The sequence below is a fragment of the Bombina bombina genome, chromosome 5, assembly GCF_027579735.1.
Source record: "Bombina bombina isolate aBomBom1 chromosome 5, aBomBom1.pri, whole genome shotgun sequence".
Lineage (NCBI taxonomy): Eukaryota > Metazoa > Chordata > Amphibia > Anura > Bombinatoridae > Bombina > Bombina bombina.
Window position 1 is genome coordinate 953162689 of NC_069503.1, and position 27186 is coordinate 953189874.

The 27186-nt window shown below is 41.8% G+C and overlaps 2 protein-coding genes across 2 annotated transcripts; both read left to right on the plus strand.

The window, feature by feature from the left end:
- Window positions 1-11692: 11692 nt before the first annotated feature.
- Window positions 11693-15223, plus strand: LOC128661674 (uncharacterized). Its single transcript, XM_053715901.1, has 2 exons — window positions 11693-13199; window positions 13266-15223. Exons 1-2 carry the CDS (start codon window positions 11693-11695, stop codon window positions 15221-15223), a joined length of 3465 nt encoding a protein of 1154 aa, XP_053571876.1.
- A 200-nt stretch (window positions 15224-15423) lies between these two features.
- Window positions 15424-16668, plus strand: LOC128661675 (endogenous retrovirus group PABLB member 1 Env polyprotein). The gene has a single exon (XM_053715902.1). The coding sequence runs from the start codon at window positions 15424-15426 to the stop codon at window positions 16666-16668; it is 1245 nt and encodes a 414-aa protein (XP_053571877.1).
- Window positions 16669-27186: the final 10518 nt, after the last annotated feature.

Here is a 27186-nt window from a genome sequence, read left to right on the forward strand (position 1 = left end):
CCCACACAACCAACCCCCCAAATAAAATACTAGCTAAAAAAACCTAAGCTCCCCATTGCCCTGAAAAGGGCATTTGGATGGGCATTGCCCTTAAAAGGGCAGTTAGCTCTTTTGCGGTTCAAACCCTAATCTAAAAAATAAAACCCACCCAATACACCCTTAAAAAAACCTAACACTAACCCACTGAAGATCGATTTACTGTTCTGAAGACCAGACATCCATCCTCAAGGAAGCGGCAGAAGTCTTCATCAAACCGGGCCGAAGTACTCAACAAGCCAGGAGAAGTCTTCATCCAAGCCGGGCGAAGTGGTCCTCCAGACGGGCAGAAGTTTTCATCCAGACGGCATCTTCTATCTTCATCCATCTGACGCGGAGCGGGTCCATCTTCAAGACATCTGACGCGGAGCATCCTCTTCAAACTAAGTCTTCTTACTGAATGACGGATCCTTTAAGTGACGTAATCTAAGATGGCGTCCCTTAGATTCCGATTGGCTGATAGAATTCTATCAGCCAATCGGAATTAAGGTATAAAAAATCCTATTGGCTGATGCAATCAGCCAATAGGATTGAAGTTCAATCCTATTAGCTGATCCAATTAGCCAATAGGATTGAGCTCGCATTCTATTGGCTGTTCCAATCAGCCAATAGAATGCGAGCTCAATCCTGAAGATTCACTTACAGTTTTTGAAGTCCCGCTTGAATGATCTTCATCTAGGCAGTGAAGTCTTCATCCAAGTGGCGAGAAGTCTTCATTCAGTCGGCCTTTTCTATCTTTATCCAGGCGGCATCTTCTATCTTCATCCCAGCTGCGCGGAGCGGTCCATCCTGAAGACATCCGGGGTGGAGCATCCTCTTCATATGGTCGCCCCCGTATACTGAATCTTCAATGCAAGGTACGCAATTCAAAATGGCATCCCTTGCATTCCTATTGGCTGATTTAATTTTGGAAAATTCAAATCAGCCAATAGGATGAGAGCTACTGAAATTCTATTGGATGTTCAAATCAAATCTGAAATTCTATTGGCTGATTTGAACTATTAGTTATATTGTAGCTAGCTTAGGTTTTATTTCACAGGTAAGTATGTATTTAGTTTTAAATAGGTATTACTTAGTTAATAATTGTAACTTTAATTTAGCTCTATTTTAATTATGTTAAAGTTAGGGCGTGTTAAGTTTAGGGATACGTTAGGGTTAGGTTTAGGGTTAGGATTTGGGGTTAATAGTTTAATTTAGGTTGTTGCAATGTGGGGGCTGGCGGTTTAGGGGTTAATAGGTTTATTTAGTTGTAGTGATGTGGGAGGCCAAAGGTTAATAACTTTATTATAGTGGCAGCGATGTCGGGGAGTGGCGGAATAGGGGTTAATATCTTAATTATAGTGTGGACGATGTTGGGGTGCAGGGGAATAGGGGTTAATAAATTTAGTATGGTGGCGGTTATATCAGAAGTGGCAGATTAGGGGTTAATAGCTTTATTTAGGTGGCAGCAATATCGGGGGTGGCAGATTAAGGGTTAATAACTTTATGAAGGTGTCGGCGATGTCGGGGACAGCAGATTAGGGGTGTTTAGACATGGGGTTTATGTTTGGTTTAAACATATCTTTTTTTCCCCATAGACATCAATGGGGCTGCGTTTGTTAATTTCCCTATAGCGCGCATAACTCGTAATCTAGGTGTATATGAGTTTTAAAAAAAAAATAGCACAGTCTTGCATAAGGTGCATAATAAGAATAATTATATTAGTACAGTATTGCCCACCTCTGTAAAGGAATAGTTATAATATTTAAAAAAGCAAAACTAGGGGGGCGGAGCCTGACCGTGCAGGAGAATGGTCGTATTTCCTTAGAGCTCCGGAGCAAATAACTTGCCCAATCTAAGTAAATACGGGGAAAGGGCTGTAAAAGCAGGTAATCTGTAATGCCAAACCGAGGGGAACAGAGAACTGATTGTTTATGGCCGTTTTGAAGATCTGGAGGAGTACATAGATCGCAAAGAACTGATGCAGGCCTCAGCCTGAGCAGAGTTAACAAGTTGGTGCAGACACATCGTGGCAAGAGACTCATATAGTGAACCCCGCCAATCTGGGGGAATATAGTGTGGCAACTAGCAATTTCAGAGGAAATCGCTGAAGGGAGAGACCGAGAGGAGAGCAATTACGCCGCTCCCGTCGGCGGAGAAGGCCCAGGGCGTGGGTGCAGACAGGCACTGCCTGCTGAACTAACGCATTGAAGGTAACATCATCCACTCATCGGGTATAACAAACGCAGGCTCACAAGATAATAGTTGGCTAAATAAGACTGAGAACGGGTACAAGAGCCTTGCGCTAAGGGATATACTCAACACATTTCTTCTCCCTTACCCCATATCAAAGACTGACGCACATCATCTAGGCCATACATAATCTAGGCCACGGATATAAGGGGCCACATTTTGAAACAAAAGGCCCCAGAAAAACTGCAGAGATTCAACATACACATAACATATACGGGCTATCTAGAATGGCACAAAAGAAGGCAGGAGCTCAAGACAAAGGGCCTAAAACAAGAAATATTAATCACTACTTAAAAAGTGCGGACATGCCAGCTGTAGAAGAGGGGCCATTACAGTCACAAACTACAGTAAACGATACTACACAAGCATTAACAGCACCAATGGATATAACATGTTATGTAACTAAAGAGGACCTAAAATCACTCTCCTCTAAAGAGGATATTAGAGGAGTGGTCACGGAGATAAAGAACTTATTTAGTGAGTTGCGTAGGGACTTGACTGAAGTCACACAGATACTGGCAGTGGTAGAACAAAATCAAGCTGCCATGCAGGACAAACTAAAAACCACCACGACGCAGACACTGCAAAATACAAACATGATGCAAACCCTACTAGAGCGCATAGAAGATTTAGACAATCGAGGCCGACGAAGCAATCTGCGCATTAGGGGCATCCCTGAGTCAATAGGCCCTGGAGCATTGCAGGGGTATCTGCAGGACCTTTTCAGAACACTTAAAGGCACACCTATGGCTCCAGAGATCATGATAGAAAGGGCTCATAGGGCTCTGCGCCCTAAACCATCTAACAAGGGCCCCCCCAAGGGATGTCATCCTTAGGCTACTAAACTATAAGGACAAGGAGGAAATCATCAAGAACAGCAGGAATAAACACCCGATTCAACATGCTGGAGTTCCTCTTCAGATATTCTCAGACCTAAGCCCAGCTACACTACAAAAGTGTAGGGAGATGAAATTCCTAACCACCACCTTGCAAGAACACAAGATTCCATACAGGTGGGGATTCCCCACCTGCATAATTGCCTCGAATGGTGAGAAAACTGCGCTGTACAGATCTTTGCCAGACTTAGAGGAATTCTGCACTACTTTGAATATAACACCACCAAGGCCAGAAGACTTCTCATCGCAAGCCCCAATAGAAGAAAGAAAAACTCCCTAAATATGATGGATTCAAGAAAAGACTAAAGGTATTGATGAACTGACCTGATCAGGTGAGCATGCGGGATACCTGCACGACAGTTGAAGGACAGAGCAGGCCTGAGAAATAAACGGGCCTGCACCGGACTTCACTATACAAACAGGCCGATAGCCGGCAACAAAGCAAAAACTTAATGTGTTTTAGCTGTAACAAATCATAAAAATACAAATGCAGAGAGTTAAGGCACGTTTCTTTTTCCCTAATTAACTAGACTGGATTCGCCAGTCTCCCCTCGGTTTCAATATATAGAAAAGTTCTAAAGTGATTTACAGGTTATAGGTTTTAAGTTACCTTGTGTATTAAACTGTTAATGTTATGTAATTTTTGCAGCCATTTTCCCCCTATCCCTTTTCCCTTAAAAAATGATATTTCAAACTGGGCAAGTTATGGGCACTTTCCCCTACTGTAGACCTTTCTTTTAGAGGAAGAGCCTGACATTGATTGTCAATTGGCTAGCTATAATCCCCACAGATACCACTACCCCACCTTACCCAACCAAACCTGAACCCCCAAATCAGTATAGCTTGTTTTTGGTATAGCTTGTTTGTAGTGATATTAGATCATTTATTGTATTAGCGATATAATTGAATCTAAATAACTACATTGCCTATCTCAAACGTGGTTGCCTATTGTATTCTGTAACCTAACCCCACAGTCACCTTTTTCCCCTTTCCTACTCCCCCTTCCTTCCCCTCCCCTTTTTTTTTTTTTTCCTTTTTCTCTCCCTCCTTTAGTCTATAGGCGAAAACCGCCTCACAATGATCCCCAAGCAGTTCAAACCACAGACCCATCCGCTCAAGTTCCTTACGATCAACGTGAAAGGGCTAAATAACCCAGGTAAGAGGTCCATGGTACTGAGAGATTTGCAAAGATTAAACGGGGACATTATCTTTATACAAGAGTCGCATTTCATCAAAAACAAAGAGCCCAAGTGGCATAACAGTAGATACCCCACAGCTTATTTTTCATCAGGGCCCCGTAAACAAAACGGAGTGGCCATCTTGATACATAATAGAACATCTTTCCAATTGCAGAAACTAGACAAAGACAGAGAGGGTAGATATGTAATAGCAGTGGGTAGACAGGTCACACTGGTAAACACATATGCACCAAACACCGCACAGCATGTATTCTTCAGAACTCTCTCAAGTAAATTATTAGAAATGACAAAAGGAACTCTTTTTGTGGGAGGGGATTTTAATGCCCCCCTCAATCCAAAATTAGACACATCCAACAGGGTTTCAAGTGTATCGCATCATGTCTTAAAGCAAATTAACACAGTACTTAAGGATCACATGCTACATGATATATGGCGAACAATGCACCCGACAACATCGGACTTTACTTACTACTCAAGCCCACACAAAAAATACTCTCGCATAGACTTTCTATTAACTGACTCACAGGGCATTGCATATGTTACATGCAGTGACATCTCGTCTATCACGTAGTCCGATCATGCTCCGGTCACGTTTGAGATGATGTGGCCAGACAATCCGGCTACCCCATACATATGGAGACTCGAAGAGTATCTTTTAGACAACCCCATAGTGAAAGCAGACATCACCAAAATGATAAACGAATACTTTACCATAAATGTGTCTGAGGACTTGCCTAGCTCAGTAGTGTCGGAAGCACATAAGAGTGTAATTAGAGGGCATTTAATTAAACATAAAGCAAAACTACAAAGACAGCACAGAGCCAAATACGACTCGATTCTTAGCAATATCATGAGACTAGAAGACCGACACAAGAAAAATACACTAGACCTTGAGACAGAAAAAGCACTCTACCAAGCTAGAATAGAATTTAAACAACACCTACAAGAGGAGAACCAACACAAAGCTTTACTATTGCGGCAAAAATACTATGAAGGAGGGAATAAGTCAGGGAAATTGCTGGCCAGAGCTCTGTGAAGGTCACAGTTGAAATCCTTCGTTCACATACTCAAAGATAGCACAGGGAAAATGCACAAAGACAGTATAGCCATAGCAGATGCCTTTAGAAGCAGACTTTACAACTTGAAAGCGCAACCACTGTTGCAGACCCTAGAACAGCACACAGTTAGACACAAGATAAGAGAATATGCCCTCAATGCCAAACTCCAGACATTGAGTCAGGAGGCCACTGATTTTCTCGAATCCCCTATCACCCAGGAAGAAATGCAATTAGCCATAAAGGACCTACCCAACGGTAAAAGCCCAGGTCCGGATGGACTGGGACCTAAATATTACAAAACATTCTTGGCAGACCTACTCCCACACATGCAGGAACTATTTAATAGGTTACCCGAATTGCAACAGTGGCCGTCAACAATGTTGACGGCATATATAATGGTTATTCCTAAGCCGGGAAAGCCAGCAGACGCGCCACAAAACTTTAGACCAATTTCGCTATTAAATGCGGACGTCAAGATACTGGCCAAGGTTCTAGCGAACAGAGTAAACAAATTTCTGCCTGAATTAATAGAAGCTGACCAGGTAGGGTTTATCCCGGGGAGGGAGGCGAGGGATAACACCTTTAAAGTGACACAGCTGATAGCTTACACCAAGGATAGGGGAGTGCCGCTCGCCCTGTTGTCCAAAGATGCAGAAAAAGCGTTTGACAGGGTGAGTTGGCACTTGTTAAGGACAGTATTGGAACGGATGGGCTTTGGAGAGAAGTTTCTTAAAACTGTCTTCTCATTGTATTCCAACCCAAATGCGCAAATTAAGGTAAATGGGGTTCTATCGGAACCCTTTAATATTACTAATGGGACCAGACAGGGGTGCCCACTGTCGCCCCTGCTGTTCGCAATCTCCATAGAGGCATTGGCAAATAACATTAGAGCTAACCCCTTAATAAAAGGAATAGAGATGGGAGGTAGGGAAAATAAACTGGCCATGTATGCAGATGATTTGTTATTCACAGTCACAGAAATAGAGACAACTATTCCAGCCCTCCTGGCGGAACTTGAAAGATATGGTGAAGTGTCTAACTTTCATCTTAACGGCACTAAATCAGAACTCCTGAGTATTTCACTGACGCCTGCTTCCATGGACTGGCTCAGGCAACATAGTCCCTTCATACTCGCGGATAAAACTTTGAAATATCTAGGTATCCAGCTGGCAGCAGATGAGGCAGTTATGTTCTCTAGGAACCATATAGCCATCAAAGCAGCGATCACAGCAGACATAAGTCAATCTCGTGGCTGGGAAGAATCCATGTCATTAAAATGAATGTTCTTCCCAGGATACTATACGTGCTTCAAACGCTGCCGATAACCTTAACTGTTGCGTTCCTCCCATCCCTGCAAAAGATAATTGAAGATTACATCTGGCAGGGGTTAAAGCCTAGAATAAACAAGATAACTTTGTATATGTCTAGGGATGAAGGAGGGTTGGGCTTACCCAACCTGTTGCTTTATAGGAGAGCCATACTTCTCCAGAGAGTAGTAGAGTGGTGCCAGGGCAGCGAACAAAAGATATGGATACAGCTAGAAAGGGAGGTACTGCAGACGGGGGACCTAGCATCCCTCTTATGGACCCATAAGAGACACAGACAAGCAGACATCACCCACTATCCATTGCTGAGAGTATTGTTCACAGAATGGGATAGGACCTTACAGACAGACTCACATGTATCAACAATATATTCACCCTTGACTCCTATATATGGTAACCCAGAACTTAACCCAGAACTACCATTGCAGACCATTAAAACAGCACAACACTCCTCATTGAACAGTAACTATGTAGGATCCTACATAACAGATAATGGGATAAAAACGAGAGAAGAAATTGAAAGGGAACAAGCAGGCCCACCAATACCCTGGTTTGTCTACTTGCAAATCTGTCATTACATAACAACACACAGGCACAAGCAACAACTGATCAGAAAGCAGACACCTTTTGAACAGCTTTGTACAAAGAGTACACCCTCCAGACACATAGGCCTAGATTTGGAGTTCGGCGGTAGCCGTCAAAACCAGCGTTAGAGGCTCCTAACGCTGGTTTTGGGCGCCCGCTGGTATTTGGAGTCAGTGATTAAAGGGTTTAACGCTCACTTTTCAGCCACGACTTTTCCATACCGCAGATCCCCCTACGCCATTTGCGTAGCCTATCTTTTCAATGGGATCTTTCTAACGCCGGTATTTAGAGTCGTTTCTGAAGTGAGCGTTAGAGCTCTAACGACAAGATTCCAGCCGCCTGAAAATAGCAGGAGTTAAGAGCTTTCTGGCTAACGCCGGTTCATAAAGCTCTTAACTACTGTACCCTAAAGTACACTAACACCCATAAACTAATTTCTTAACTATTTAATAGCTATTGTACCTGGTTAAAATAATTACAAAGTTGCCTGTAAAATAAATATTAATCCTAAAATAGCTATAATATAATTATAATTTATATTGTAGCTATATTAGGATTTATTTTACAGGTAAGTATTTAGCTTTAAATAGGAATAAGTTATTTAATAAGAGTTAATTTATTTCGTTAGATAAATATTATATTTAACTTAGGGGGGTGTTAGTGTTAGGGTTAGACTTAGCTTTAGGGGTTAATCCATTTATTAGAATAGTGGTGAGCTCCGATCGGAAGATTAGGGGTTAATAATTGAAGTTAGGTGTCGGCGATGTTAGGGAGGGCAGATTAGGGGTTAATACTATTTATGATAGGGTTAGTGAGGCGGATTAGGGGTTAATAACTTTATTATAGTAGCGCTCAGGTCCGCTCGGCAGATTAGGGGTTAATAAGTGTAGGCAGGTGTCGGCGACGTTGTGGGGGGCAGGTTAGGGATTAATAAATATAATATAGGGGTCGGCGGTGTTAGGGGTAGCAGATTAGGGGTACATAGGGAGAACGTAGGTTGCGGCGGTTTACGGAGCGGCAGATTAGGGGTTAAAAAAAATATGCAGGGGTCAGCGATAGCGGGGGCGGCAGATTAGGGGTTAATAAGTGTAAGGTTAGGGGTGTTTAGACTCAGGGTTCATGTTAGAGTGTTAGGTGCAGACGTAGGAAGTGTTTCCCCATAGGAAACAATGGGGCTGCATTAGGAGCTGAACGCTGCTTTTTTGCAGGTGTTCGGTTTTTTTTCAGCTCAAACAGCCCCATTGTTTTCTATGGGAGAATCGTGCACGAGCACGTTTTTGAGGCCGGCCGCGTCCGTAAGCAACTCTGGTATCGAGAGTTGCATTTGCGGTAAAAATTCTCTACGCTCCTTTTTTGGAGCCTAACGCAGCATTTGTTTGAACTCTCGATACCAGAGTTAATTTTATGGTGCGGCCAGAAAAAAGCCCGCGGAGCGTTAACAGCCCTTTTACCGCCGAACTCCAAATCTAGGCCTTAATTTCTCTGCTATACACATATCTCCTTAATCGGGGAGAAAATACACTGTCAGTGTTAGGGGTAATATGAACCTGATGGCAGCCATCTTGTTCTTCGCAGCCATCTTGTTCCTCGCAGCCATTTTAGAATGAATAGACTTTATTATACTGGGTTATTATGCAGTGAGAATATTATGCATGTTATGAGTTTCTTTAGCTATTCGGCCTTGCCAATGTACCCTGGCCTAACGCCTAGAAGTAAGATAGCATAAGATAATGTAAACAAGAGGCTTTAGACACTTGGTTGTCTCTGCAGATGGTAGTTTGTTATGACTCTGTAAATATTGTTATGAGAAACTCATGTTCTAGCTTTTCCATGTATTTCTGCTCTGTATAACTGTGTAAAATGACGCGGTCCAAACGTGTCATCCCCTTAACCCTATGTGCTGTCTCTGTACGCTATAAGACATGATTACAATGTTCAATAAACATGAATAGCTTTGGATCATAATGCTGCGTGGTCTGAATCTGTTCAGGGAGCTCCTTATCAGATAAATCTGCATCTGCCTCTCGTGGTACCGTAGGCCCCAGGCTTTGGTCTGCGCTGACACCCCCCCGTTGGATTATACACCTTACAATTCTTGGTGTCAGAAGTGGGATTCGCAGAGGGTAAGTTATCGTGGTTTTATTACGCTGCTTTCCTTCTGTGAATTTGAACCTAAATTTAATTGTTTGTATTTTTAAAAGGTGAATAACCCGTAGTGGTGCTAGGGGTCATTCTGATTTCTGCCAATACTGCAGGTAAATGTTCAAGCCAATTAGTAAATGTACCACCAGTTCCCTTCCTGAACTTATCTTTAATGGTTCTATTCATGCGCTCTACCTGTCCTGATGACTGTGGGTGATAAGGAATATGAAACTTCCAGTCAATGGACAACATAGTACAAATCATTTGTGTAATCTGTAGATCTTTAATGACATACTTGGATGTCATCAGATTCTTGGTCTGTTGTTTACTTATGTGGCCAAAACCATGAAAATGACTAATAAACAATGGTGCGGCAATTTGTGGTATCCTAAGGGGAAACTCCAAAAGACTTTGTAGCTAGAATTGCAGGACAATATTATGTAATTCCATTTGTGGATAACATGAGTGGGTGGAGCGAATCCTTGTTCCCTCAGGAACAAAATCCGTTCCCCCGTATAGGCTCCCTCTGTGAACCGCATGTAACTATGATAAGAGGGATGTGTTTAAAGGATCCTGCTTATAAGGGACCAGAGGGCGATCCTAAATGGGATAAGAAATACATGAAGGAATGTGGAGAGGTTTGGATAAAGCTGTCTGTGTTTTGGACTGAATGCAATATCCTGCCTCCACCATATCTGGCTGTGCCCACGGCATCAGCGGCTGTGCCCATACCATCAGCCGCCGTGCCCACGGCACCGGCATTGCCCCCACCTGCCCCGACACTTCCCCCGCCTCATCCATCTGCACTGTACCCTTCGTTGTCTGTGCTTAAGAAAGCACACAGCGTCAAGGAGATAGAGCAGCTGGAAGATGTTGCTGTTGCCACTTTAAGTGCTAGAAAAGGGTTAACTGGTTCTCTTCAGAGCAGTACAGATGCAGGAATGTCTGAAGGGGAGGGGGAGAGAGTGGAATGTCGGGCTCCTGGTAGTGTAAAGAAATTAGCTCTCACATTCCCTAACAGTGTGGGCAGAGAAGGGGGGTTGCAGAACGCTGCAAAGACATCTAAAGCTGTAAAAGCGAAAGCTGTGAAAGCTGTGAAAACTGCAGCTGTCACAGGTCCCAGTCCTATAGGGAAGCATACGAGATCACACACGCAGGGAGCAGACACTGATTTAGAGGATGATGTGAACATAGAAGCACCGTTTTTTATAATTGGGGACCAGACGATGATTCGTCCTCCCGACACAGACCGCTTGATGGATTGGGCATTAAAATGTCCTGATCCTGTAAAGCATCCGATGGGAGCAATAACTTATCTTAGACGGGTGACTAGAGATATGTGTCTGGGTGGTCCAGACTACAGGTTTTTGTTGAACGTGATCACTAAATACACAGATGTGAATTTTACTGAAGTGTGCAAGTTCCTGGATACTAAGTATGATGTTCCAGTGAATGATGATTATGTGTGGAGAGATGCGGCTGTTGTGAGTGTAATGTGGGAGGATGTTGAGAAATTCTTTAAAAGTCAGCATGGTGATCGTAAGGATATTACGAAAGCTGGTGCATGTAAGCAAAAGAAGGGTGAACAGGTGTCTGATTTTCTGAAGAGGTTTGGTGATTGTTGGCGACAGGAATGTTGTTTGGGTACGCAAGGAGAGTTGGCACAACTGTATGTGCAACACTTGTTGAATAATATGCATTCGCAAACTGCACAATTGGTGAGACAGACAATTTCAGGTATTCATGCAATGAAAGTGGAAGAATTTGAAAAGGCTATAAGAGAGAAAGATGCAGCAGATGTTTTTCGTGTGTATAATGAGAAAGGTCAGGAGAGTATGTTTAATGCGTCAGGTAACAGGAGAGGAAGAAAGCAGAATAGAGGGCAGAATAGAAGCTTTCGAGGAAGGGGAAGAGACAGATTTCAGTGGAACGGTGATAGGAGACAAGAGGCACATAACTCCACAGACAGATCTTGCTGGAATTGTGGGTCTTATGATCATTGGCAGCAGGACTGCCCACAGCCTAGAAGGGATAGAAATGATCAGTATGGTGGGAATAATAATTCCTCCCAGAATCCCAGCAACACTCCCAGATATCAGATACCCTGGACTCAGTCTCCTTCCCAGAATCAGAATAGTACCCGCTAGGATTGCCAGCAGAGGGGACTGCTCACATGTTATACTGCTCAGTTGTCGTATCATTGGCAAGATTTACCCTTAATGTCTTTAGTTGTGCAAGGTGTCCCACATGATTTTTTGGTAGATACCGGAGCAACTAAATCTAGCATTTCTGCTAGAGAATACAATGGGCCAGTGACTAATACATGTGAAAAATCTGTTGGCATTACAGGAGTCCCAATTTCGTGTCCCAGGACGCCTCCTTTGGAGGTGTATCCAAATGACAGCCCTTCAAACAGATTTGTTTATGCTTTTCGCATAATACCCAATAGTCCTGTTAATTTGCTTGGAAGGGATTTAATGGCTAAGATGCAAATGTCTGTTAATATTGATTGCAAGGGAGGATTGCATGTTGACACTCCCTGGGATTCAGTTCCGTTGCTGTATGCAGCTGATCCTGAACCTGCCCTTACTAAACAGTTGTACCTTGATAAACTCAGTTTACAGACTCTTGAGAATGTGTTTGAGTATGCCTCACACCCTGACAAAGTTGTGACACAAGCTTTTTACAGACCCTGGATTACTGACCATGTTGAGAAAGAGATGTGGAAAGCACCAGTTAATGCAGTTGTACTTACACCAGATACAGTTTATGTGCAAACACCAGAACATTTGTGGACATGGAAATATGGCAGGAATATTGTAAAAGATCCTAAGGTTATACCTGTACAATTAGAGCCAGATGCATTCACACATGCTTCACATGTCACTAATGATGTGCCAGAGGCACTTGATGAGTTAAAACAGAGTTTATGGGCCACTGGATTTAATGATCCAGGTTTCATTTCATGCACACCATACAAAGCCACTCTCAAACCAGGTGCTAAACCTGTATACATTAAGCAGTACCCTTTGTCTAAGGAAAAGGAACAGGGAATAGCTCCTGTAATTAAGGACCTATTGTCTAAGAAAGTTATTAGACGCACACTGTCACCATACAATACACCTATCAATCCTGTTCCTAAACCTGGAGGTACAGAATACAGATTTACACAAGACTTGCGAGCAGTAAATGCTCTGGTGCAGCCACTTGCACCGATAGTGCCAGATGTTAATGCTATTTTAACAGCCATCCCAAGTACTGCAACTTGCTTTACAGTCATTGATCTCTGCAGTGCATTCTTTAGCATCCCTGTGCATCCCGACACTCAACCGTTGTTTGGTTTTACGTATTTAGGGAATCAATATACGTTTAATCGTTTACCAATGGGCTTTATTGATTCCCCTGCCGCGTACTCAGCTGTAGTTCGTAAGACCCTAGAATCCTGGACACCTCCTGAAGGTTCCACTTTGATACAGTATGTGGATGATTTGTTGTTGTGCAGTGTTGATGAACAGACTTGTAAAACTGACTCTCTCCATTTGCTTCAGCACTTAGGTGATGCAGGGCACAAAGTGACTTTGAGAAAAATGCAATTTTGTCTTCCACAAGTAACATACCTGGGTTTTCTTCTTTCAGCAGGCAAGAGACTGTTATCCCCTGAAAGAGTTAAGGCTCTCATGGTTCTTCCTCGACCACAAACAAAGAATGCTATGTTATCTTTTCTGGGTATGGTTACTTACTGCAGGCAATGGATACCAGACTGTTCATATTATGATCATATTTTGCGTTCAGTTACAGGTCAGCATGAACCAGAACAAATCCACTGGACACAGGCTCTTGATAAGGCCTACAACACCCTCAAGCAGGCTCTCTGTTCCGCTCCAGCCCTAGGTTTACCCAACTATAACCTACCATTTCACCTGTATTGCACAGAAGGGGGAGGTACAGCAGCAGGGGTCCTTGCTCAGGAACACGGTAATGGGTACAGAGCGGTAGCTTTTTATTCAAAATTATTGCCGACGGTGGTACAGGGTATGCCAGCATGCTTAAGAGCTACAGCAGCATGCGCTATGATGGTGGAAGCGGCACAAACATTGGTACTGTCACATTCTCTGATATTGCATACATCACATCAAGTCTTGCAAGTGTTAAATAATCTCACTACACAGCACATGACTGCACAGAGAAGGTCAGGCTATGAAACAATTCTCACATCCACTGCAAACCTCACTATCAAATACATTGCACCCACAGGAGGCCCAGCACCTTTATTACATGCATTGATTTCTAAATGTCCTTTAGAACACCCTGAGGACCACAATTGCATAGACACTGTACACACAGAGACGTCACCACGTCTTGACTTGCAAACAACTCCACTAGAGGAGGGAGAAGTTGTTTTTGTTGATGGGTCATGTTCTAAACCTGCTGATGGTGTTTATCTTACAGGCTTTGCTGTGGTACAGTTACCCGACACAGTGGTTACTGCTGGTTCTCTGCCTTTTGTGTCAGCCCAAGCAGCTGAATTGGTAGCCCTAGCTCAGGCATGTAGAGCGTTTGCGATGAAAGATGTGACCATTTACACTGATTCCAGGTATGCGTTTGGAGTTGTGCATGATTTTGGAGTGATTTGGCAGAACAGAGGTTTTGTTGCAGCTGATGGTAAGAGTATCTCACATTCTACACTGGTACAAGAACTCTTAGATGCAATTAAATTACCACATAAGCTAGCAATTGTTAAATGTAAAGGCCACAGTACTGACTCCACTGACGTTAGACTTGGCAATGATTTTGCAGACACCATTGCTAAGGAAGCTGCGTTTCGGGGTCCACCGCACCCTGACTATCTCAGCACTAATACACAGGAACAGTTACACATGGTAATGATTCCTGCCTTAGCATCTGATGTGGATGTGGCGCACCTACAGTTTGGCGCAACTGAAACTGATTTACAGACTTGGATCTCTGCTGGTCTGACCAAAGGCCAAGATGGCCTGTGGTCAGACGAGGAGGGGAGAGTAGGGATACCACAAATTGCCGCACCATTGTTTATTAGTCATTTTCATGGTTTTGGCCACATAAGTAAACAACAGACCAAGAATCTGATGACATCCAAGTATGTCATTAAAGATCTACAGATTACACAAATGATTTGTACTATGTTGTCCATTGACTGGAAGTTTCATATTCCTTATCACCCACAGTCATCAGGACAGGTAGAGCGCATGAATAGAACCATTAAAGATAAGTTCAGGAAGGGAACTGGTGGTACATTTACTAATTGGCTTGAACATTTACCTGCAGTATTGGCAGAAATCAGAATGACCCCTAGCACCACTACGGGTTATTCACCTTTTGAAATTCTGATGGGCAGACCTTTTCCAACCCCATGGTGTAAACAAAAAGGTTCTCCTGTGGTAAGGGGAGATATCAATGTTGTAAGGGAAGAATATGTAACTAATCTGATTGAAACATTGAATGGCATCTATGGTGATGTTTCTTCTACTCTTCCTCAGCCTACAGGTATCCCGACACACCCGTTCAAGCCTGGAGATACTGTCTTGGTGAAGCAGCTCCACAAGAATAAGTCGCTGGATCCTCCTTTTGGCCTTCCAACTACAGTGATCGCTGTGACAAGAACCGCTGTCCTTACAGAGGAAGCTCCAGTATGGATCCACGCGAACCGGATCAAGAGGGCCCCAGACGACGTCAACCCTGGCCGCTCCATGATTCCATCGAGTATCGAATAGTGTGGTACCTCCTGCCAGCAGTGTTCTTCGCATCCGTGATTGTCATCCTGATCCTAATCTTCAATCCTGGTGCGCCCCTGCACAAACTCAGGCCATTCCCTAGTCCTGGTGCGCCCCGGCACAATGATAATAAAAGTGTAATTGACAATGTCACTAATCCCTTATCCATCCCTCTCACCCGTGATGTCAGAGAGTTGCATATGTCGGCATGGGAAACTGACAATGCTTTTGTTAAAGCTGCCACGAACTTATACAAAGTGACTAATCAGACTGATTCTTGTTGGGTTTGTGGCTATGTGCCTCATGGGGAGAAATTGGGTTATCCATTTGTGGGTTTTCCTATTACCGCACACAATTTGACACAAATGATAAATGATGATACTATGTGGAATTTTACACCAATAGTTAACACTGATAAAGGTTTTGAAAAGGATAGGGTACACTTAGTCAATTGTGTAAACCATGGTGTTATTATGCCCCATAATCTTAATGGTACTAGTTTTCACCCCAGTACACTTAGTCAGATGCCTATTACAGTTGCCTTAATCTACAATGCAGCCACACCAGTTAATGCTACACTGTTAAATATATGGGATGGATCCTATCTTTCTTTTGAGTATATTCGTAATTTTACTGCTAAGTATACTGAACCACACAACACAATTCGTAATTGGTTCTGGCGTAACAACAGAAATATAGGTAAACAGACAGGTGCTTCTCCAGAAGCTAAGAGGAAAAGATTTCCCTCATGTCCTTCAGTTATTAAGTTACCTTATGGTTATTATTGGCTTTGTGAAAGATGGGCAGTTAAAATTATACCATGTAGCCATCTCTCACCTTGTTATTTGGGTTACATATTCCCAGCATTAAGTATTCATGACACACTCCCTAATGCTAAACTGCGAGCTTCTGATTTTACAGTTAAGACTAGTACTGCCGAGATAGCTACTGCATCTTGGTTTCCTACCGCAGCTGTCATGCGATTATATTATAAGCTTAATTTGTTTGCTACACTGGTAGATGCAGCTTTTAATTCCACTGCAGACGCTATAGAGTCCTTAACTATGCGACAAGAGCAGATCGCTCAGACTGCTCTCCAGAATCGTATGGCTTTAGATTATTTGCTAGCCGCAGAAGGAGGAGTATGTAAGCGCATAGGTTCTTCTTGCTGTGTTTTTATCTGGAACAACACTGGTAGAATACACCATGATCTTGACACTTTGCATGACATTCAATCACACATACGTAAGCAGCCAACAGGTCTCTTTGATGGTATAGATTGGACCTTTGGTCTGAGTTCCTGGCTAGGAGCTCTTGGTATGATATATAAGCTTACTGTGTGTTTGATTAATAAGCTTACCAGTACTCATGCTAACCCTCACCATTCCTTTTTCCATAATGTCACCGCTCAGCCATCTCGCTATAAGGTTCTTTATATTCGTTAAGTTGTTTTAGTTTTTATGTTATTCTGTTAGAATAAAAGGGTGGTATGTTAGGGGTAATATGAACCTGATGGCAGCCATCTTGTTCTTCGCAGCCATCTTGTTCCTCGCAGCCATTTTAGAATGAATAGACTTTATTATACTGGGTTATTATGCAGTGAGAATATTATGCATGTTATGAGTTTCTTTAGCTATTCGGCCTTGCCAATGTACCCTGGCCTAACGCCTAGAAGTAAGATAGCATAAGATAATGTAAACAAGAGGCTTTAGACACTTGGTTGTCTCTGCAGATGGTAGTTTGTTATGACTCTGTAAATATTGTTATGAGAAACTCATGTTCTAGCTTTTCCATGTATTTCTGCTCTGTATAACTGTGTAAAATGACGCGGTCCAAACGTGTCATCCCCTTAACCCTATGTGCTGTCTCTGTACGCTATAAGACATGATTACAATGTTCAATAAACATGAATAGCTTTGGATCATAATGCTGCGTGGTCTGAATCTGTTCAGGGAGCTCCTTATCAGATAAATCTGCATCTGCCTCTCGTGGTACCGTAGGCCCCAGGCTTTGGTCTGCGCTGACACCCCCCCCGTTGGATTATACACCTTACAGTCAGCCTACACTAAAATGTGGCACAGGGAATTAGAGATAGAACTTACAGACGATGAGTGGCATAAGATATTCAGAGCAATCAGGTCAACGTCAGTCTCAGCACACACACAGGAATCACAGTACAAACACCTAAGTCGCTGGTACCTTACGCCCGTCCGACTTAAGTCAATTTACCCTAACACATCAGACAGGTGCTGGAGAGGGTGTGGAGGACAGGGATCTATGGCCCATATATGGTGGGATTGTCCCCTACTGCACAACTACTGGTCAGGGATATGGGATACAGTGAAAGAAATCTTGGGGTTAGATATACCGAAAACACCGGAGACCTTGCTTCTCCATATTCCCTTTAAAATAAAAGATCCAACCAAGAAAGCCCTTTTGCATTTAATGCTGGCGGGAGCAAAAAGCCTAATACCACTACACTGGAAAACAACACAAATACCTACACTAGTGGAATGGAAACAAAAAGTGCAGAGCCTTCTGACACTAGAGAGATACCATTATGCAAAAATAGCTAAACTAGATAGACATGAACTTCTACTGCAGATGTGGGGTGACCTTGAGTGAGTTACTGCGCTAATTGGAGAGTTAAAGCGGGAAAAGCTTGATAAGAATAAAACACCCTCATTCCCCCCCCCCCTTTTTTTTTTTTTTTTTTTTTTTCTTTCTCTTCTTCTTTCCCTCCATTGCCTCTCCCTTACCTCCCCCTCCCTATTCTTCCCAAAACCCCTTCTTCCCCATCCATGTTTGGAAAAAACAGATCAAAGAATGGCAGATGTACCCAGGCCATGCTATGATACTGAAAATCATTGTATGTATTTAACTGATGCTTTACCTCATAGGAGGTTAAGGAAAGTGTTTCATAATAAGTTTAACGTCTTGTTAAAATATCTCAAGTTAATCATCATTACAAGGTTCAAAGACTGCAACAGGACAATATCAGGAAAAATTGTGAAAATGTGAGCTCTTTATTTTTACAAGCAGGAAATTATAAAACGGGAGAAGAATTTGGACTATAATGATCAACGTGTAATTAATAACTATATGTGTTAAATGTTATATGCTGAAATCCCTGTACTTTGAATCGATCAATAAAGCTCTTTTGAAAAAAAAGCAAAAAAAAAAAAAAAAAGCAAAACTAAAGACAACTAAACCCAGATCAGTAAGGCATTTTCCAAGCTATTACTCAGACATTGAATTAATAGTTGTCATTTCATTAGAATTGGTTGAGAAAATTGTAGTAAATAATAAATAATTTGTGGTATAAGGGGATACAGTTTGATACGCTGCACAGTATATTCATTATAAGTCTATTACTCAATGTCATGCAATGTAAGGAAAATAACCAATAATCTGTTTGTTAAGTGCGGGATTACAAGTGCTTTAATGACTATACACTGACGTTGGCATTACAGCTCTAAAAACAAACTGCACATGACAGGAATTTACACTGCTCATTGTTCTGCTGAGTACTTGGGATGAATTAAAGGAACATAAAAAATTAAATAATCTGAAATGTTCAAACTCCTGAAAAAGATTACTTCAAATTAGAAAAAAAAATCCATATATATATATATATATATATATATATATATATATATATATATATATAACGTTTCGGTCCTCACAGCGACCTTTGTCAAGACTGTTTCGTATTCACTACACGTGGAATATGTTCAACTGTCTTTTTACCAGTCCAGTCTGTGAGTGCGGTCCATTTCTGTGTTTTGTATTTACATAGGGGAGGTTACAAAAGCCTGTGTCACCCTGGGAGGTTCCCAGTTGATTTGTTTGGAAGTATGCATTGTATGGGTGCTGGTTTAGGGTCCCAGGAAGAAGGAGACCTTGTTGTGGTCCTGGGCTTGATCCTTTGGCACCAAATGTAACTGACTCCCCCCAGTTTTGCTTTTAAACAGTGTGAATCTGCTGGTGAGTGCAAGGTTTTCTGTGTGTTGTGTTGATAATTTTTGTAATGCTTCCCTGCGGGCCTGTCACCCAGGCTCCTCTGGGGTTAACTGCCTGGGTTGCTGGGAACTTTGCAGCTGTCTGTCAGTGTTCAAGGCTGTGGAGTTTGCTGTGGCTTGGGATGTGTACCCAGTCCAGTCTGTGAGTGCGGTCCATGTCTGTGTTTTGTATTTACATAGGGGAGGTTACAAAAGTCTGTGTCACCCTGGGAGGTTCCCAGTTGGTTTGTTTGGAAGTATGCATTGTATGGGTACTGGTTTAGGGTCCCAGGAAGGGGGAGACCTTGTCTGGGATCCTGGGCTTGATCCTTTGGCGCCAAATGTAACTGACTTCCCCCAGTTTTGCTTTTAAACAGTGTGAATCTGCTGGCGAGTGTCAGGTTTTCTGTGTGTTGTGTTAATAATTTTTGTAATGCTCCCCTGCGGGCCTGTCACCCTGGCTCCTCTGGGGTTAACTGCCTGGGTTGCTGGGAACTTTGCAGCTGTCTGTCAGTGTTCAGGGCTGTGGAGTTTGCTTTGGCTTAGGATGTGTACCCTGTCCAGTCTGTGAGTGGGGTCCATTCCTGTGTTTTTTATATATATATATATATATATTATATATATATATATATATAAAACAACAATTAAAATTATGGGGAGGCGAAAAGTGAGTTTAAAATCCTCCACTAAATACAAAATATAGAGAAAATAAATCATTGTGTAAACCATTTACAAATCTTGACTTGTTTAGATTTGTAAATGGTTTACACAATGAGTTATTTTCTCTCTCTCTCTCTCTCTCTCTCTCTCTCTCTCTCTCTCTCTCTCTCTCTATATATATATATATATATATATATATATAAATGCACATATATATATCATTACTTACTTTATATAAAAAAATTACACAACTTTAAGATTTATACAGAAATTTTCACATAATTTAAAATCACCTAGATTACAAGTTTTGCGCTAAACAGGGTGCAGAACTAATGCAAAAATGTTTGCCTTATTGCACTCTCTATATCGCTGCCATTACGAGTTACTAAAAAGCATCCTTGTGCTGTGCGTTATGGTGCGTTAAGCTCCATACCGCACAAAAGCCAAAGACTGAGTTTACGTGCTCATGCACGCTTTCCCCCATAGACATCAATGGGGAGAGAGTGTTAGAAAAAAAACTATGGGGAGAGATTGTTAGAAAAAAACTAACACCTGCGATCGCGGAATGGAGATCGCCGTAAAGCAACCCCATTGATGTCTATGGGGGAAAGAAAGTAATGTTTAAACCTAACATCCTAACATAAACCCCAAGTCTAAACACCCCTAATCTGCTGCTCCCCGACATCGCCAACACTAATAAAAATTATTAACCCGTTCAGGTTAGCTACTGAAATCCTATTGGCTGTTCAAATAAGCCAGTAGGATTTCAGAAGCTCTCATCCTATTGGCTGTTTTGAACAGCCAATAGGATTTAGAAGCTCTCATTCTATTGGCTGATTTTAAATTTGAAGAATCAACTTCTGTGTACGATGGTGACCATATGAAGAGGATGCTCTGTGCAGGATGTCTTCCAGAGTTCTGTGCCGCGCTGCCAGGATGAAGATAGAAAACGTGCCCGAGATGGATGACGGTATCGCCGCCTGGATGAAGACTTCTCGCCGCCTGGATGAAAATGGATGTCCGGACTTCAGGAACTGTGAGTAGATTTTATGGGGTTAGTGGGGGGGGGGGTTTAATTTTTTGGGGTGTTTTTTTTTTAAATTAGGGCTTTGGGCAATGGTAAAAGAGCTGAATGCTATTTTAAGGGCAGTAAAAGAGCTGAATGCCCTTTTAAGGGCAATGTCCATACAAAATGCAGCTTTAGGGGCAATGGGTAGTTTAGGATTTTTTAGAGTTAGGTTTTTTATTTTTGGGGGTTTACTTTTAAAGGGGGATTTAGTAATTTTTAAGGTAAAAGAGCTGTTTAACTTAGGGCAATGCCCTACTGTGAGGATTTAGAATTTGCTTCCATAAAAAAATTTTAGGAAAAAATATTAAGTTGGACCACAACTGCAGATTTGCATAAAAATTTAGATTGTTGAAAGATAGAATGTTGGATACAGGTATCAATATGGAGGCAGCAGGGTATACACTGTATCATAACATTAACCTCTCAGATGATATTAGGTGGAACTGAACTAACAGCTGAGAATTAAGACAGTGTATCTTTGCTCAGAGTAGTGCAGATATACCTTTAAATAGAGACATATGTGACAATTAGCAATAAGTAATACTTTTAACTAAACAGCAGCTTTGTTATTTTCTGTCTATCCTTTGTTAAATTTTCTATTTAAGTGTGCTTAAGTTCAGTATCTTACTACAGTCATAAAGCGTGTTGTTTGATTAGATCAATTAGTTCCAGTAGTGATTTTATACAGCATGTACGTGAAGCATAACAAACGGATTGGAGCTGTCAGTTTTTAGATATCTTATTGCTTGATCTCTTTCCGGTAAGGACTGCAACTTGTTTTAATCCTAAAACAGGAGTAGAAGTGTTTGTCTGTTTGGAGAGGTATTGCAGCGTGTCAGGGGTAGAAGATCCGCAATGCCGATGAAAGTTCCGGTGGCGTGTGATGTCACAGCTGCTTCGGAGATGAGCTGAGTCTGAATTGCGATGACAGCAGTAGCCTGGTGAGTTTGCGAGCTTCCTAGTTACTGAGCATAGGAGTGGCAAGAATTCCAAGCAAGTAGTATTAGGTGTATGAACAGTTTATAGGTTAGGAAGTGGGCGGTAACGAAATTCTGTGCAAGATTTCAGGCTTCAAAGGATAGGTGGAGAACAAGGATTTCAGGATACATGACAGTACCCCCCCCCCCAAAAAAAAAGATCAACTCCAGGGATCAGGACCAGGATGATCTGGATGCCGCCTGTGGAACTGGTTAAGGAGCCGGGGTGCAGAAAGATGATTCGAGGCTGGTTCCCAAGAATCCTCAGAATCGGGGTATCCCTTCCAATTGATCAAATACTGTAAGGCTCCGCTCAAATAACGAGAATCAAGGATCTTCTGCACCTCATATTCGAATTGTGGCACCGGAATGGATGGGAGATGGAGATCAGATGCTGTATGTTGACGTAGAGACCGATAACGTTTTGAGAGGGAGACATGAAACGTTGGATGAGTCTTCATTGTAGCTGGTAGAGATAAAGTAACTGCATTTGGGTTCACTATTTTGACAATAGGGAAAGGTCCTATAAAGGTGGAAGAAAACTTCTTGGTCGGGAACGGCAAGCGTAAATTACGTGTTGAGAGCCAAACGCAATCCCCAACTTGATAAGTAGGTGAAGGTAACCTTTTTTTGTCAAAATAACATTTCTTAGCCAATTTAATATTTTGCGCAGTCAACGAGAAGGAATCGGAGATTGTGTTGATCATTTCGTTAACAACAGGACAGGAGTTGAGGCTAGAGATATCCCAATGAAAAGTGGGATGGAATCCGTAGTTTATGAAGAAGGGAGTAGTTTTAGTAGTAGCATGGTATGTATTATTGAAAGCAAATTCAGCAGAAGGTAAGAGATCTACCCAGTTGTCCTGCCGGGCAGATATGAAACATCGGAGATACTGTTCTATACATTGATTGGTCCTCTCTGTCTGGCCATTAGTTTGTGGATGGAAAGATGTGCTAAGATGTCTTGAGATACCCAAAGCTTGGCATAATTGTTTCCAGAACTTACTCATGAATTGTGTACCCCTATCAGAGGTGATGGTGTTTGGAAGTCCATGTAATTTAAAGACATGATTCAACATCAAAGTCACTGTTGAAGTGGGTAGTTTATAGTAGGGAATTAAATTAACCATTTTACTGAAGAAGTCCACAACCACTAAATTTGTGTTTTTTTTTCTTTGATAATGGTAAGTCAACAATGAAATCGAGAGCGATATCCGTCCAGGGTCATTCTGGAGTTGGGAGAGGGATGAGTTTTCCAGCTGGTGGGTTCTTTGTAGACTTTGAGGTGGTACATATTTTACAGGTCTTTACGTATTCAGCTGTATCGTTCAAATGGTTTGGCCACCAAAAGAACCTATTGACTAGTTCTTGGGTTTTCTTGATTCCAGGGTGTCCGACTAGTACTGAGTCGTGTAGGGTGTTTAGAACCTGTTGTCTGAGTGTTGACGGTACTTATACCTGTTCCTGATGATAGTACAACCCATCTGTGTGTAAGTCTAGGACTGTCTTTGGTAAGGTTGTATCCATATTTTGCTCTTTTTTGAAGTTATCCATCTGGTCAATTGATAAAGCTATAAATTTATCTGCAGGAATCAAAGAACTTTTTTCTTGTGTTATGGCTGGTATGTCGAATTGACGAGAAAGAGCATCGGCCTTTTTGTTTTTTGATGCGGGTCTATAGGTTATGAGATAATTGAAACGTGCTAAAAATAAATTCCAACGTACCTGCCGCACACTGAGTGTTCTATTGCTTTTTAGATATTCCAAGTTTTTGTGACCTGTATAAATCAGGACTGGTATCTCAGTCCCTTCCAGGAGATGTCTCCAATGTTCGAGGGGTGCCTTGATGGCCAGGAGCTTTTTATCTCCAATGGAATAATTTATTTCAGGAGTAGTCATGACTCTGGAATAGAAGGCCACAGGGTGAAGTGGATCTGTAGGTGTCAGTCTCTGGGACAGTATTGCCCCTAGAGCGTAATTGGATGCGTCAACTTCCAAAACATATTGTATGTTAGGATTTGGAAAATGAAGAATTGGAGCTGAGGTGAAAGCAGATTTGAGAAAATCAAAGATTTGTTGCAACTTATGGTCCCAGGTGAATCGTCTGTCCTTCTTTGTGAGGTTTGTAAGAGGTCTAGATAAGTCCGCAAAATTCCTAATGAATTTCCAATAGAAGTTGGCAAACCCCATGAATCTTTGGACATCCCTCTTTGTTTTAGGTGATGGCAAATCTAAAATGGCATTTACTTTGTTGTTCTCCATTTGTATTCCTTCTGGAGAAATTTCATAACCAAGGAATTTCATGTGTTTTGTGTGAAATATACATTTTTCTAACTTCACGTATAGTGAATTGTCGAGATAATATGATTTTAACATGTTTTATATGTTCCTAGAGAGTGGGGGAATAAATACACATGTCATCTAAGTATATGACTACAAAGAGATCCAGTAAGTCCCTGAAAATATCATTAATAAAATACTGAAAAGTTGCTGGAGCATTACACAGGCCAAAAGGCATGACAGTATATTCATATAAACCATAACGGGTGCAGAAAGCTGTCAGCCACTAATGTCCTGATTTTATGCGCACCAGATTGTATGCACCTCTGAGATCCAATTTAGTGTAATATGTTGCATCTCTTAACCTATCAATAAGTTGTGGTATTATGGGTAGGGGGTATCTGTTTTTTATAGTTCATTTATTAAGTTCCCTATAGTCTATGATAGGCCTAAGGGATTGATCTTTATTTTTTACAAAAAAAATTCCAGCTCCGGCTGGCGAGGTGGATGGGCGTATAAAGCCTTTTTGTAGATTTTATTTTAGGTAGGATTTGAGATGTAGTAATTCGGGTTCTGATAAAGGGAATATATGTCTGTAAGGAATGTCCACGCCAGGTAAGAGGTCAATAGGACAATCATAGACCCTGTGATGGGGTAAAACCTCTGACTCCTTTTTATTAAATACATCAGAGAAGGATGAGTACTCTTTGGGAACTGTAACTGGATCTATGAGAAGTAACTGTTCATGGAACAGACAATGTGGGGAATTAAAAAGTACCTTAGAAGATGACCAAACTATAGAGGGGTCATGCTGTTTAAACCATTGAATACCTAAGATGACTGTGTACAAGGGTGATGGAATCACATCAAAACTGATAAACTCTGTGTGATGTGTTTGTGTGGTTACCCGTAGAGGAATAGTGTGGTAATGTATTGAGCCTGATGAGATTTCTTTGCCGTCTACAAAACGAAGGACACTAGGCTTAAACTTTTTAACCGGTGGAATTTTATTGTGGTGTACATAGTCTTGGTCAATGTAGTTGTGACTGGCTCCGGAGTCAAGTATTGCTTGTGAGTCGAGTCGGTGGTGTTCCCACTGCAACAAAATAGGGAGGGAGCAGTGATTAGCCTGGGTTTGTTTGGCTGAAAAACATATTTCTATTTTTCTGTGCTTACCATTCCTGCGTTGCAGTTGGGTACAGTCTCTCACTGAATGATTCATTCCGCCACAATACATGCATAAGTCATTCGCCTTACGCCTGAGCTTCTCTTGTGGAGTCAACGGTCCTCTGATGAATCCGAGTTCCATTGGTACTATGTTGGGCTTCGACGTAGGCTTATTTTGAGAGGAGGAAGTGGTAATAGTATGAGGCATTATTTGTGAGGAGTCAGTGTATTGTCTTTCAGAGCGTCTCTCTACCTTATGAGTCTGTCTAAGGTTATGGATATGTCAATTAGTTGATCTAAAGTATCTGGTAATGGTTGTCTGGCTAGCCCATCTTTTAAAGCGTCGGAGAGCCCCAAGTGAAATTGATTTCGCAGGGATAAGTCGTTCCAGAGAGTATCAGTGGACCATTTTTTGAAGTTGGTAATGTACTCTTCAACCGGTCTCTTGTTTTGGCGTAGCGAGCGCATAGCTGTTTCAGCTGAGAGCTACTTGAAGGGGTCGTCATATAACTGTGACATAGCCTTAAAAAACTGGTCTAGTGAATATAGTATAGGATCGTCAGTTTCAAAGAATAGGTTGGCCCAGATTCGTAGTTCACACGTAGATAAGATATTGTGGTAAGCACTTTTAAATGGTCATTGGCATAGGTTTTGGGTTTAAGCTGAAAGTAGAGGTAGCAGGAATTTTTGAATTCTCTAAATTCATTCCTATGACCAGAGAATGGTTGAGGTGGGCATGGTTGAAGCTCATGGGTGCTTATAGTTACCCTTAGGGTGTCTATCTTTTCATTGATATACTGTTTAAGTGATGTATTTTCTACCTGTAAGGCTGTCAAACCCTTTGCTAGGTTGTCAACAGTCTGTGTAAGGGCTTCCACATGGGAGATTAATCCTGCTGGGTCCATTGTTCAGAGCTTGGAATTAATGTGAGGATTTAGAATTTGCTTCCTAAAAAAGTTTTAGGAAAAAATATTAAGTTGGACCACAACTGAAGATTTGCATAAAAATTGAGATTGTTGAAAGATAGAATGTTGGATACAGGTATCAATATGGAGGCAGCAGGGTATACACTATATCATAACATTCACCTCTCAGATGATATTAGGTGGAACTGAACTAACAGCTGAGAATTAAGACAGTGTATCTTTGCTCAGAGTAGTGCAGATATACCTTAAATAGAGACATATGTGACAATTAGCAATAAGTAATACTTTTAACTAAACAGCAGCTTTGTTATTTTCTGTCTATCCTTTGTTAAATTTCTATTTAAGTGTGCTTAAGTTCAGTATCTTACTACAGTCATAAAGCGTGTTGTTTGATTGGATCAATTAGTTCCAGTAGTGATGTTATACAGCATGTACGTGAAGCATAACAAACGGATTGGAGCTGTCAGTTTTTAGATATCTTATTGCTTGATCTCTTACCGGTAAGGACTGCAACTTGCTTTAATCCTAAAACAGGAGTAGAAGTGTTTGTCTGTTGGAGAGGTATTGCAGCGTGTCAGTGGTAGAAGATCCGCAATGGCCGATGAAAGTTCCGGGTGCGTGTGACGTCACAGCTGCTTCGGAGGTGAGCTGAATCTGAATTGCGATGACAGCAGTAGCCTGGTGAGTTTGCGAGCTTCCTAGTTACTGAGTATAGGAGTGGCAAGAATTCCAAGCAAGTAGTATTAGGTGTATGAACAGTTTATAGTTAGGAAGTGGGCGGTAACGAAATTATGTGCAAGATTTCAGGCTTCAAAGGATAAGTGGAGAACAAGGATTTCAGGATACATGACACCTACAAAGAGGCCCTTTAAGGGGCTATTGG

What these genes read in the sequence shown, in the direction of transcription:
- LOC128661675 (XM_053715902.1), top strand. Translation starts at nt 15,424, where the DNA reads ATGTCGGCATGGGAAACTGACAATGCTTTTGTTAAAGCTGCCACGAAC.
- LOC128661674 (XM_053715901.1), top strand. Translation starts at nt 11,693, where the DNA reads ATGTCTTTAGTTGTGCAAGGTGTCCCACATGATTTTTTGGTAGATACC. An exon ending in TGCTATGTTATCTTTTCTGG is followed by an intron (nt 13,200 to 13,265) that starts GTATGGTTACTT and finishes TTTTGCGTTCAG; the next exon opens with TTACAGGTCAGCATGAACCA.